This window comes from Sander lucioperca, chromosome 10 (assembly GCF_008315115.2).
Source record: "Sander lucioperca isolate FBNREF2018 chromosome 10, SLUC_FBN_1.2, whole genome shotgun sequence".
NCBI lineage: Eukaryota > Metazoa > Chordata > Actinopteri > Perciformes > Percidae > Sander > Sander lucioperca.
In genome coordinates this window covers 30,875,870-30,889,860 of record NC_050182.1, presented here as the reverse complement: position 1 = coordinate 30,889,860, position 13,991 = coordinate 30,875,870, and the positions used below count along the sequence as shown (strand labels likewise).

The following is a 13,991-nucleotide window of genomic DNA, read 5'->3' as shown; positions in this document are numbered from 1 at the left end:
TCAACATTTACCTTTAGTGTCTTCAAAACCTGGAGGGTGCGGAGAGAGTCGCCCTATTGAAGTCTCTAGGTGACCTGAGTAGGCTGAAAGATCATTTAAGGCCTGACTTAACTTAAACTTAAAGTCCATTAGTATTGACAATAGTGTTTTATATTATACAGCTAATAAAGCCATAATAAACCCACTAATCATTCATTGCTGTTTTCCTCTGGCACATTTTCATTTAATGGCATATTTATTCTCAGTTTTTATTTTATTTTATAATGTCCGTTGGAACGGAACTTCATAAGGATGCAAAACAGGGATCCTTATAGGCACAGTAAAATAGACAGAGGAATTAATTAACAACTATTAAAATATAGGGACAATGACAAAGCCTTTATTAACAGTGCAAAAATGTACAGAGATAGAGACATTTACAGCATTTAGTTTTACATAAAAAAGTGTCAGCTCAGGTCAGTCCCAATTATTAACAATGACTAAAGACTGCAAAACACACACACGCACACACTCACACTCACACGCACACACACACACACACACACACACACACACACACACACACACACACACACACAATTTTACACCCTCTGCTCTCATTTCTTTCTCACAAATTGTTGTTCAGGACATAAGATGATGAGGGGACTACAAGCAATGTACTACTGTAATACATAAAAGGTGCATGCTCTACCATGAAGCAGTTGGTTACATGCATCATTAAGAAACAATACAAATTAATAAGCAAACTCCAACCCACAAGAAAATCTGTATAAGATACTGTAACCTAGTTTAAATGATGCGCATTAATATTTATTCTAGGATTAGAGATCTAAATTTATCCATATATCATCCATGGATTAAAACTGAGATATTATGTCATGAACTGCTGATAATGTGAAAATTCCTTTCTGACAAAGAAACATAAAAAATATGTGTAATACCTGCAATGGTTTCATTTTCTTTGCAAATGTTTGTAGTCAAGGACTGGGAGGAGTGGTTTACCCTTACCTCTAGAATAAAAGTGATAAATAGAGATACTTCATTTAATATTATTTACAACTAGTTTACATCCCTCCGTCATTTTAGAATGTGTGTAATGCATTATAACTGTAGAATGATTAACATTTCCTTTTGTTTTAAATAATACATATGTACTTTTAAACTGGCTTGAAATCAGCTGCTGCTGACAAAGATGTTTACTTTTGTGGGTGTCAGTAAACAGAGCACAATATAATGCACACACTAATATGTAAACACATCATTTGAGCACAATGAAATTAGATTAAAACGGCAACTGTGACAAAACCAAATGAAGGCTTTACGTTTACCAAAATGCTTCATCTAGCATTTCAGAAGCTGATTTTGATACTGAATGGCAGAAAATGCTGCTTGAAAATGAGCCCTTTTATCTCCAGTTACACAGAGAACAGACATCAACAGGAATAATGTAAAAGATAGGGTCAACTTAAAGTATTGACCTAATTTACAGTAAAAACACTGAGCTGTTAACACTCAGAAATACTGCATGCCATTTTATAGCATGATTATGGGGAAGTTTAAACATATTGAACACCTGTACAAAATAATGAAAATTCAATGGTATCTTTACAAAATATCTGGTATGATTTGACGTTTTGAGGGCCAATAGAACAGGTATATCATAATATAAAATTTCAATGTGATTCATGAACCTCAACACATTATCCCTGACCCAACTTTGTGTCTTTTCCATCTATATCTATACTATCTATATCCCCTGAACAATTAGCTACAAAACTTTTTATGTGATTTTCTCTTCCCTGCCCATATTTGCCATCTTTCTTCACTGTAATCTATATTGTGAAGCAAACCATTTTTCTTTAAAAGACAAGATATCACAAAGATGGATTCTAATAAAACTGCTGTCAATTCCCAGGGTACACATAGGCCAAATGAAGCCTGTATATTTTAGTGTTTGTGATAGTGACACAAGGCTGATATGGTTGGATTCCTGAGGCATTTTTTGAGGGATCATGGTATGCAGCAACATTTCGGCCTCAGTGTAAGTTTATGCTCACCCTACTTTGCTCCTTTGAGTTCCCTCACAAAAAGGATGTCACTTCCTGAACATGGTGTCAATGGAATTGAAGTTTCTTTATTTTAAAGTCGAGAAACTACAAACTAACATGGTGGAAAATTACTTCAGGCACACAGAGTGAATTATGAAAATGTGAGAAAAAAAAATAACTATAGTTCTTCCTAATATATAGCCTATCAGAGAGAGTTTAACATGGCTAGTATTTTATTATTTTATGGCGTATAGGTCTTGTAGAAGAGGATAACGTTACACTGGGGACATGGTAAAATCAAGCACATGTACCATAAAAAAGGGCAGTTAAGTACAACATGTATTTTTAATGTGCATTATTCTGTGTTAATGTAATAACGAAGACCTTTAGCTATAATTTAAGCCATTTTTTTTATAAAAATGTGACACATCTTAAAGGAAATATGAGGACAGGGCATATATTAAAATATTGCTGCATAACAGGAATGACCCGGGTACAAAATGTCTTTTGTGTTTTGTGTGTGTGTGTGTGTGTGTGTGTGTGTGTGTGTGTGTGTGTGTGTGTGTGTGTGTGTGTGTGTGTGTGTTCACATTGTGCAGCACTTGTTCTTGTGTGAATTAGAGTCTTTGAAGCGGAGTCTCTGCTTGGATCGATATTTCTCCAGGTAGGTTAGCTGTTTACTGTTGATGGCTCCACGACGCTTCCTGAAATACACACAAAGACAAAATATGTTAAAAAAAAAAGACAAATAATGTATGATGGAAGGTATAACCCTTCCTGATTACCCTAATTCTTCAAATGGCTCTACCGCATGCGTTGCTGTCTGCCTAATTGTTTCTTTAATATCACCACCAGATGGCACCAAAGAAAGAAAATTTAAATTTCTACACGGAGTGTATAACTAGTAGTGAATAAATTGTGTGTGGTAAGATGTATTCTTAAACCATGTTAAATATTTTACATATTACACAAAGCTTTTTTGTGTATATCAAAACCAGTGTTCTTACACTATATTTGTTATTTCTGCATGATGAGGATGTAGTTTATAAGTGTACTCACTGTCTGATAAGTTGAATAGCATCTTCATACTTCATCCCACTCTCTATCAGAGCCAGAGCAACCAGCACAGGGGCCCTGTATGCATGCATAAACACACACAGAGTCATGTCCATGTGTTATGAGTCTGATGTTTGAGTAAAAATAATTATTCCAGCCATTTCTGTGACGCATCTTAAAGGAAATATGAGGACAGGGCATAAATTAAAACATTGCTGCATAACAGGAATGACCCGGGTACAAAATGTCTTTTGTGTGTGTGTGTGTGTGTGTGTGTGTGTGTGTGTGTGTGTGTGTGTGTGTGTGTGTGTGTGTGTGTGTGTGTGTGTATTAGTGTTTGCTGTGTGTGCACATAGTGTTCAACACATATAAGAGAGTGACCAATGCCACTAAAACTACAAAAGGCATCTGATCGTATCATCCGATTATATTGCTGTGTACAGCATAATCATATGCGTGCGACAATAACTATGGTGTGACTGTAATCCAACCGGTCTGACCTAGTTTTATAGCAGAAACATGAAACATTCTCCATGTTAATCCCTGCTGTGCATAGGTGGTGAGTCTCCCTCTCTTGGATTCAGTTAAGACACAATCTGTGTAAAGTTTTTGTTTGTTTGTTTGGTGTGTCTCTCACCTCCCCAGCCCAGCCACACAGTGAACAGCCACGCAGCATCCTGGATCCTCCTGAAACTTCTTCTTCAGTAGACTCAACCAATCATCAACCAGTTTACTGGGGGGCGGGGCTCCATCATCAAACGGCCAATCCTGAAGAAAAAAAGCAGTTAGAAGCAAACAGTGACAGTACTACTGGCACTGTATGTGTGTGTGTGTGTGTGTGTGTGTGTGTGTGTGTGTGTGTGTGTGTGTGTGTGTGTGTGTGTGTGTGTGTGTGTGTGTGTGTGTGTGTGTGTGTGTGTGTGTGTGTGCGCTTACCACTACAGTAATGCCGTCTTTCTCCAACGGTGTTTTATCATAGGTAATATCACAGACTCTAACTACTGTGGTGGCACCAAAGCGCTTTAGGTCCTGGATGGGACGAAAGTGGTAGGAGACCATTTTCACAACTTAGCCAAAACACAAGTTGATCAATTCAATTCAGTTAAAATGTCATGTCATCAGCAAGGGAAACAACACATGCAGTTTATACATGATAAATGTGTATTTATGTGTTTTATTAACGTTTATTTACAGTAAAGCTTTTCAGTGGACTGAAGGGGGTCTGTTATCGCACACACATTTCTTACCTCTATGAAGGAGCTGAGTGTACTGTCTGTGGGGTTGTGTGTGATCAGGAATCTCATGTTTTTGTGGCACAGTTCCACTGGAGCTGGACGGTTCATGGTGACCAGCGTGACCTTTGATAGCCCAGGAGGACCTCGGACCTTTTATGTCAGGGAGAATTGTGCTGTATATAACTAAAAATTGAACATGGCGTCAAATATTTGAGCCAAATTTCAGGGACATTTTTATGCCCCGAAGACATTTGCATATAAAACACAAAAAATGGCACCACATGAAGTTATGGAAAATCCCATCTTTGAGTCATCTCATCTCCACATGTGTTTTAGTGACTACAACACATGCGGTTTTCTAGATTTGTCTCATTCATTTCCCATTAAGTATCACTACTGTATCTTTGACACCAATATGCCTTTTTAACTGAAGACATTTTGACATGTAAAAAAATGAAAAGCATAGGTGTAAATGATAAAATAAATGATGGTGGATTCAGTTTCAGGGTCCTATTATTGTTCATCATCTGTCACACTGGCTTACTGGGACACTTGAATAGAACAGAGCCATCGCTGTTGTAATTAGTACCACATGTGCTTTTCCTACTATGACATGCCAAAATGTCTGCTGTGAAGAAAAAAACGGTCAATTCAGCATACCATGCCCACACACCACAAGCTTCACCCCTCCAGGGTGCATTACTGCAACTTTTTTTTTGAAACGCAACCAATCCTGTTACAAACTTAAGACATCTGAAGATTATCAAAAGGTCAAGGTCACATATTTACAGTCCTTTTCTGTAATGCAATATAATATAAGCACATCTACTGTAGTAAAGGGACACCATTATTCAAAGAGGAATGTAATACTGCAGTTCAAAGCCCTACAACTCCACCGGTTTGGTTTGCTTGACCTCATCTCAAGCAGACTGCACTTGCTTGACACTTTCACTGATGTTGGATTTTATGAATGCGACTGTTAAACTTTAGTGATAAGGGCACTTCTTTGTTTTTTAAAGATTTTTTTTGTTGCATTTTGGCCTTTAATTGATAGGACAGTTCAGGGGCGATTCTAGGAACAGACCTTTAGGGGGGCTCAGCCTCTAATGAGAATGTGACACGGATACAGTGCCTTGCAAAAGTGATAACCCCCCCTGCTAAATCAGTAATTTCATTAGCCGATAATCTCTGAGCTAGCTACTGAACAACAACATCAGCTAACGTTTTTTGACACTATTAACACTATGATGGAACTAAACCTGACACTCAGGCACTCAGGTCACAGTAATAACGACCAATTTGACAAAATGTTCTAACATTCAGCAATTTTAGTTGCTTACGTTTCAATTTGGGTTCTAATCTGCACTATGAAATTACCAACTTCTTCTCTGGGGACTACCAACGTTACACTTCACAACCGCACTCCTGCTTTCCCTCTGACAGATTAGATAGAGACTCAGCCAAAGGCAGGGTTCTGGCACAACTACGTTTCTGTTGACCCTTTCCTTGACTGGGTTACAGGTGTGTAGCATCGACGACAGCAACACAGGATTAAACCTGTTTAAAGCCCTTTGAATCTGTAATTGTCTGTCCTCTGTCACTAACAGACAAGTTCGCAAACTCTTACTTGAAGCACTAAAATTAATTGAAAAAAAACATTGTTTTAATTATTATAATTGTAAGGGGGGCTGAGATAAAATTTAGAGGGGTTTGAGCCCCCATAAAAAGGGTGTAAAATCGCCAATGGGACAATTGTAGACAGGAAACGGGGAAGAGAGAGGGGGAAGACATGCAGCAAATTCAGGGATGCCTTACATTCCATACAGACACTATTTTAGTAAAAGTAAAGTACTATTTGGGTGATCATGCTAGTAAAGAAATGGATAAACTAAGCCAGTGATGACTAGGCATAAATGCGTGACTGAAGGAACTTGTCATAGCTTGTGTACTGCGCATTCATAAATCTGTATAGCATGCAGTACAGGAATTTTGCAGCAACAGGTTTACACTTCCCAAGAACACAGGAGAGATATATCTGCCAAAAGAATTCTTGTAAATAAAACTTACAACCATGGAAATTAGCCAAAAGCTGATTAAACTTACACTGACCAAACTTAAAAATCTATCACAGAATAATATAATCATGCCAGAACAAATCAGTAATGTGCAACAGGTGTTGGTGCATCACTATTTACCTTTAGCTCCAGCTGTAGCAGGTAGCTGCTGTGTCTTATATCAGGTCTCCAGGTAACTCTGGACTTCCTGTCTTTTGCTGAACTTCCTGTTGGAGACTGTTAATGAACAGTCTCCTAAACAGACTGTTTATTTGTTCCCAATTCTGAGGTCCTGTTGTCTTGAGAACAGTTTCACTCCATCAGTTGACTGTATCCTATAGTCCAGGAAGCTACAGTGTGTCAGTTCTCTCTGTGTCTGTCTCTTTGTTTTTATCTCTCTGATCTGCTTTAGTCCTTCTCTCTTTGTCTCTTAGTTCTTTAGCTCTCTCTGTCCTTCTCTCTCCAGTTAGCTTCCAGTGACGAGGTTCCACGTCTTACCCCATGAGCCGGCTGGTTTTAGAGGGCAAGGGCCAATGGTCTTTCAGGTATCAGGGCCGCAGGACTGCATGGTTGCAGCTTCATTCCAGATAGACTCTAAATGTGTTGGGCGTGGCAGTAGTCACCACTCCGCCGCACAAACTCCATCAACCAGCAGTTCTAAAGTACAAAAGATACAAACAAAATGTAACTTAAACGATCAACTTTCAGAAAAACAGTAATGAAAATTGGTACAAATAAAATGTCAATAATCCAGCATTTGTTCCGATGTTCCAAACATAGTATCTGCGAAATCCGCCCATACTGTTTGGCAAAATCTACTAATGACAGCCTAAATCAGTAATGTGAAGGCCAACAGGAGGGCAGATGACTGGCTGATGTACAGTATATAGATAAACATGCAAACACACACATGAACATGTGTATATATACAGATTTTAATGTTTTGCCATTGAACCCACTTAACAAAATTATAGCATTAGTTTCAAATATTAAATCAAATTGACAAACACTTTGGCATACAAACATAGTCACTAGTGAACCTGAGAAATTGGTTGGTGCTTGTAATTTTAAAATAACCCGCCAAAGATTGCCAAATAGCAAGAACAGCTAGCTTATGCATACAGTATATTCAAGACTGCTGATATTTGCAAGTAAGTCTTGATTCTCCCTTGTTTAAGAAGTCAGTTGTGTGCATACATATACACAAACTTACACACACAATGAGTCAACTATCACTGTATGCAGTTACTGAACAACGTACAAAAGTGGTCCTATATTTGCATGGAATAGACAAGTAAGTACAGAAACAGATGACAGATGCAGCATGAGCTAGAAAATCTAATACATGATGTGGCTCACAAAATATGGAAAATGTTATTAGATTAGCCTGCACAATGTCAACCAAATTAAATTTGGTGTGGAAAAAAAGAGAAACCCAGTGTCCTATCCTAGGAGGATTGTACTGTAAGTGTAGAAGAGTAGTAGCTGTAGTTCCTCAGCCTTTGGGACAAAAGACCACACATTGTAGTACAAACTGTAAAACAAATAAAAAGGAAGGTTAGCTCACTTGCTACTTCAAGTAGTCATCCTACTAGGGTGAGAATGAGCTCAGATCAGTACTTCTTGAAAAGTGCAACAACAGCTTTGGCATATTTTCTGCATGCAAACAGTTGCTGTTGATCAGATACATATCTGCACGTCTATGAGATGTTTAAATGATATTTAGTTTTAGCTTAAAAAGTTAAAAAGATAACAGTGTGTCTTAAATGTGTGTTTAACAGCTTGATCCATTGGGCTGAACTCCAGCTATGTAATGTGCTTTATTATTGGTTCAGTATATTTGTAGAAAGTTCTCGTCTGCCGCATTCTGTCCAGCTAAATATTACATAAATTAGTGAAAGGATACTGGGACACTGCTTGGAAATTAAAATGCCGTTTCTTCAGAAAGTTTAATATTCTGCTTAGCAACAATAAAAAAAGATTTAAAAAAAAAAAAAGATGACAGAAACCTGTCTGATAAGTCTTACATAGTTAGGCATACATAAAAGTATGGGACTAAACATGATAAGTGTTTTACCCAAAGCAGGAATAGAAAAACAAATGCTGATCACGTTATGGACGACGGGCAGAGTGAGTGAAGGAAACATAAAGGAAAGTGGTCAAAGACGTTACCAAACCAAACATTCAGACAAACAACAAGGGAAAGTCCAGAGGTACTCTGGGTAATCTGTCGTCACCTTCTCATCTCAGCTAACAATTCACATGCGCACACACACACACACACACACACATACTCTTCATAATCACATGCCGACTTACTCACTAACTCTCCCAGAAGAGTGCCTTCTATTTCAGGTTGTTGACTATCTATGATTAGGAATTTATCCTTTGTTACCACAGTTACCACTAATCAGGATAGTGGTCAATCCCATCCAGTCAATTCAAAGTCTAGAATGAACATTTATTCTGAGGTTTTATGAGATGCCATTTGTGTTTTTACAGCCTCATGTAACACTAGCACAAGAACAATTTATCTCCATGAGACACACAGGATAAAAACAAATGTGTATCACACAAAGCAACATGACAGAAGGCACTGTCACAGACGTGACAAAGCAGTAAATTCACTGAAACCGGGAGACACAACTGAGTGACTTGAATAAAAACATCATAAGAAAGCATAAAGAAGCATGAGGGAAATGGCTAGACGGTAGCAGTAATTCCAATTAAAACTGCAACGCAAATCTTCCCTGTTACCTTAGAGCGCAGTTTGTAAAAACAGGTGCATCCCCAGTTGATCATCTGGCTGCCTGGCTTCCCTGTCACGGGCTGGGTCAGGACCCAAAGAAGTTAAAAATGGATCTCAATGTTATTTTAGAACTGCGTTAGGTAGCCAAACCTTTCTAAAGTGTGTGCAAATGTGAGGCAGAATGAAACACAGTAAGCTTGTAGGTTAGTAGTAATGAGTCTATATCCTTGACGTTCCACTTCCGGGATTGCTCTGTTGCCGACAGAAATTCCGCCGGATTTCACTCATTTAGGCCGGATATCCGTTGCCTTGGGCTTCCTTTGTGTTGGCATTTTAAACTCCGGTTGATTTATGAGGACTATGGTTAACCTTTTCTCAGATCTCTACAGGGTAAATCCATCAGTCCAATCTGAGTTTTCTGTTGCACGACTAAAACAACTTTTGAATGTACACGTTCCACCCCATACTGTCTATGGTTCCACCAAAACAAGTTCCTTCCTGAGGCTATTTTGCAGCAGCACCGCGGCTTTTCCCAGTGCCTAGCACCGCCCAAGACGATTGTGATTGGTTTAAAGAAATGCCAATAAACCAGAGAACATTTTTCTCCCATCCTGGAATGCTGTGTGGACTAGCCAGACCCTCCTCCGCAGGGCTGTGGTGGAAGGTCTGGCAAAGCAAGACTAGTAGTAATGTCCCCAACAAGGCAGGTTAGTAGTAGCCTGAAATAGGATCAATCCTGTTACAGCACATTCTTCTCTGCTGCCTTCAGTTAACATTTACCGAGGAGGAAAAAAAAAAGAAGATGTGCTAAATTTCTAAATTTGAGTTGTGTTTAAAACAGTACAGCCTTCCCTCTTACCTCAGTGATCAGCTTGGCTGCTGAATATGAAAATTCACAAACAGTAAGTCCTGCAAAAGCAACAACCCTAAAACAGTGTGAGTGCTGACACACAAATAACTGACTGGCTGTTATAGTAAACCCCTGTAGACACTGAATACATGCAGCTGTATTTATAGCTGTATCTATACCAGAAGCTGATTCTTCAAATCATTGTGGAAGTAACAGTCTGCAATTCTAGTACACCCATGTCTTGCCACTGACAGCCTGTTCCAGCAAAGAAGTGTGATTATAACTGAATTAGTATCTCTAACTGTGGAAATGAATGTCTATGTAAATTCTCCACCATTGTATCTACATTTGTTATTTGTCACATGAAGTTGTTGTTCCTAAAAGTTACAAAACTTGCTGTGGCTGTGTGACACCTCCAGAAACCTTTCCCAAATACTATTAATTATGATAATAGCAACAAAACAAATCCAACACTACACATTGTCCTTACCTGCTATTCAATGTAATTTCCAACAACAGAAATAACAGCACTTCTTCTGCCTCTTTGCCAAAGCAAAGGCCACCTGCTTTTTCTGCCTCTAGAAGCTGAGCTGTCTGGTAGTCAACCAGCAGAAAATGGCATATTCATGCAACAACCTGCTGCTCCACAATAACACTGAACTATCCACCTCTCCTTGTACCTCTTGGCCTCTCAGTATCCGCTGTGATGTCTGTACTGTACGTGCCAGTTTGTAGCTGTAGCAGTGCAGAGTGCTGGGCTGAGGATCTGCTGTGAGCTGGTCTAATCAGGCTGAGCAGCCATCTGACCCTGACAGCCCTGTCACTACCAGAACACTCTACAGTTAATGCTCTTAGAGGGAGAGGAGAAGAGCCTTACTCCCTCCTCCTCCTCCTCTTACTCCCCCTCCTCTTCTTCCTCCCCTTCATCCACTTGACTCCTTTTTCCCTCCACTCTTCCAGGGTAAAGAAGAGGTGCTGTCCCCCCTTCCTCTCCTCTCCTCACCCTTCCTATAGGCTGATGATTACAAGGTTCAGTCAAGGAAGTCTGTGGTCTCACATATAGTACAGTGCACAGTAACAATATAAATACAGATTGGTGTTTTCAGTTCATCTTTCTCTCAAATATAACAAAAAATATTGTGAAATTGTAGGTCCAACGAGTAGTTTTTGCCATGACACGACTGTCTAGACCTTGTCTTGTTTTCCTCTCCTCCCTCTCTCCCCACTTTTCCTCCCTGTACCAACTAAAAATAGACGGTCCTTTGAGCTACCAGCTCGATTGGACAAGTCAAACCTTTGAGTCCCAGTTCATGGAATTAACTTTCTCCTTAACTCACAATAGTCTCAAGTTTGTGTGTTCCTACAGCCAAACTGATGTGTGTTGTTGCCACACCGCATCACTCACTGTGTTTGTCCAAAAATATAATAAAAAGGGTGAACATTTTCTAAACCAACAATCATTGAGGCAGGCTTTCAAGAAATCCATGCAGCTTTGTGTTTTTTGAGTTTTAAGGATACATTTTATCTGATTTGTTTAGAAAGTTATGGTGAGGATATGTGAGTACAGAGAGTCACAAGGCAGTCATACGCACATACTTCTTCAAGAAGAACAGGCTGGGGCCTCACCTCACTATCAATCACTTTGAGTAGAGGTTGCCATGACTGTTTACCCACGTACGGAGCTTTAGAAAAACACCTCTTACTAGCTAAAATTAGCTGAAGCACTACTTGAACACTTTCCAGTTTATCACATTCAACTTTGAATGTTCAGGATCACGCCTGCTGCTTATTATATTCTGTGTGTATTTGTGCTCTCAAAACTGGAGCTGTGTTTGTTGCGTGCATTATGGTGACAAGAATTTCAGCTACGGTATCATGGCTTAGTGTTACCTCACTGTTATATTTTTTTTGTTCCGGCTAATCAGTAACCACATTTGGTTATTAGCGGGTTCCAAACACAAAGTGACAGTTAGACAGATAAAGACCTTCAGAGAGATGGAAAATAAGAGGCAACTACTTTGCCTTGATGCCCTTTAATTAGGACTTTGACTGCTAAAACATGTAAACATAGAATAGAGGTGATCAGGGCTTGTTCACACTGTACAGTATGTGTCTTTACATCTTTTAAAGCACAGGTGTCATCAGTGTGTGTGTGTGTGTGTGTGTGTGTGTGTGTGTGTGTGTGTGTGTGTGTGTGTGTGTAAACACAGGCAAGAGAGACAGGAACATGGTGGGAGAGAGAGGAACATTGCATGCAACAAAAGGTTGACGTGGGACATATATCTGAGACCACAGAGTCAATTTAGACAGTTCAGACTATAAACATTACCTGAGTTATATATGTATAGAGACAATCACGGACATTGAGGCTGACTGACTACTATAAAGAAATCATTACTCTCAGTACTAAACAGGTGATCAGTACGTCATAGTAAGTATGGAAAAAGCTTAACTGTTTTTCTATTGTTTTCACAGGTTGAGTTACAAATACAATGGAAGTCTATGAGAATTCCAGTGATGTAGTGGAAAGCTTGAATATTCACCACATTTATAGATAATATGAAAATTGACATGATTATGTTGTCAAATATTTTCATAAAGTCTGATCACACATTTGGCAAATTATGCCATGTTACGTTTACAACATTTTATGTAAATAATGTGAATCTGACATAGTCGGCATCAGGACTGTTTCAACCCCTAAAAAGTATCTGTACTCCAAATCGGTCCAAACGTTTTGCATTTAAATGATTGTATTCAGTTACTTTTGAACTTCTGAATAAACTATACACTAATGTACACCTGGGACACCCTCTTACCACCTACTTGGTGTAAATGCACATACTCTTTCTCTCAAGGCTTCCTCTATCTGATCCTCCTGAGGAACAGTCAGCTCTAGTGTGACCATCTGTTTTGACACGACAAACAGCAGTGCACTGGCCTAAACAGGGTATCTGAAATGGCCTCTGGAAATGTGAGCCTTCACCCTGTAGGTCAACTCTCTGCTGGCAGTCTTATGCTTTCGACGGAGTCTAAAGTACACTTTGGGGGCCGGCTGTGGCGCCATGAAAAGCATTGGGCTGACCTGCAAAGACTTTAGAATCCCCTTACCACAGCTACAAGGAAATGTCAAGGAAGTGTTCAGGCCTTATTTTTATTAACCAAACATTGCTGATGGTGACTATCGTGGTAATTATGAATCATCATGCTCAGACTCGCCTGTCAGAGTCGGACTGAAGCAGCAACTATGAATAGAGATAATTTATTACCTTGTTTTCTCATATCAAAACTTTCAGAGTCACAACTCTTTAATCATGACATCCATGATAGCAAGGCTAAATGATAGGACAATGGCACTTAAAGGCCCGCCATACGTATTCTTCTTATCATGTCAAAATGTGTCCATGTGTAGGTATTTGTGAAAGTGAATCTTTTAATTTAAAAAATGACATATTGTGAAATTGCTGATAGCAGAACCAGTGCTGCTGCCAAAGTTCAAGAAGTTTGCTGGAGAGTGCATACATAAATAGATCTAACACCACGAACATACAGTACACACCCCATTGATTTGCACATTGTGCGTTTATTTGTTAATTCTTCCACATATGTTGAGTAAAGTTCTGTTTAACTGTTGTTTAACTAGATTCTTCTTGGAAAGCTATTACGTCATGTTTGGTGCTATTTAAACCTCCTATTGCCTTTATAGAAGCACTCTAATCTGGCTCAGTAGCTTCTTGTCTCACTCTGTTGCATTTGTGTGTGGTGAATACAAACACAGCTTCCAGTAAAAAACAAAACAAACGTCTGACCTACAGTGATATAACCACCGTATATAACTGACCTGTTGGTCAGTCATCTTATTTAATAATGTTATGGGTAACTACAGTGGTAGGAAAAGTATTCTATATTATACATATACCGTACATATACTGTATATATATATATATATATTATATATTATTTAAGTGAAAACTTGCTTTTACAATAAATCTGTTATTG

The 13,991-nt window shown here is 38.9% G+C and overlaps 1 protein-coding gene across 3 annotated transcripts; it reads right to left on the bottom strand.

The window, feature by feature from the left end:
* Positions 1-357: 357 nt before the first annotated feature.
* Positions 358-11,194, bottom strand: LOC116049239 (protein tyrosine phosphatase type IVA 3). 3 transcript variants are annotated; one of them, XM_031298714.2, is made up of 7 exons: positions 10,673-11,194; positions 6,535-7,050; positions 4,352-4,489; positions 4,041-4,133; positions 3,742-3,872; positions 3,108-3,182; positions 358-2,752 (listed from the first exon to the last, which is right to left on the bottom strand). In XM_031298714.2, the coding sequence occupies exons 3-7, from the start codon at positions 4,445-4,447 to the stop codon at positions 2,635-2,637; spliced, it is 513 nt and encodes a 170-aa protein (XP_031154574.1). In that variant the 5' UTR covers positions 4,448-4,489; positions 6,535-7,050; positions 10,673-11,194; the 3' UTR covers positions 358-2,634. The 3 variants fall into 3 exon arrangements, with proteins under 3 accessions (XP_031154574.1, XP_031154573.1, XP_031154570.1); XM_031298713.2 differs by having other exon boundaries at positions 4,352-4,522; positions 10,483-10,875; XM_031298710.2 differs by having other exon boundaries at positions 10,483-10,871.
* Between the last annotated feature and the right edge of the window lie 2,797 nt (positions 11,195-13,991).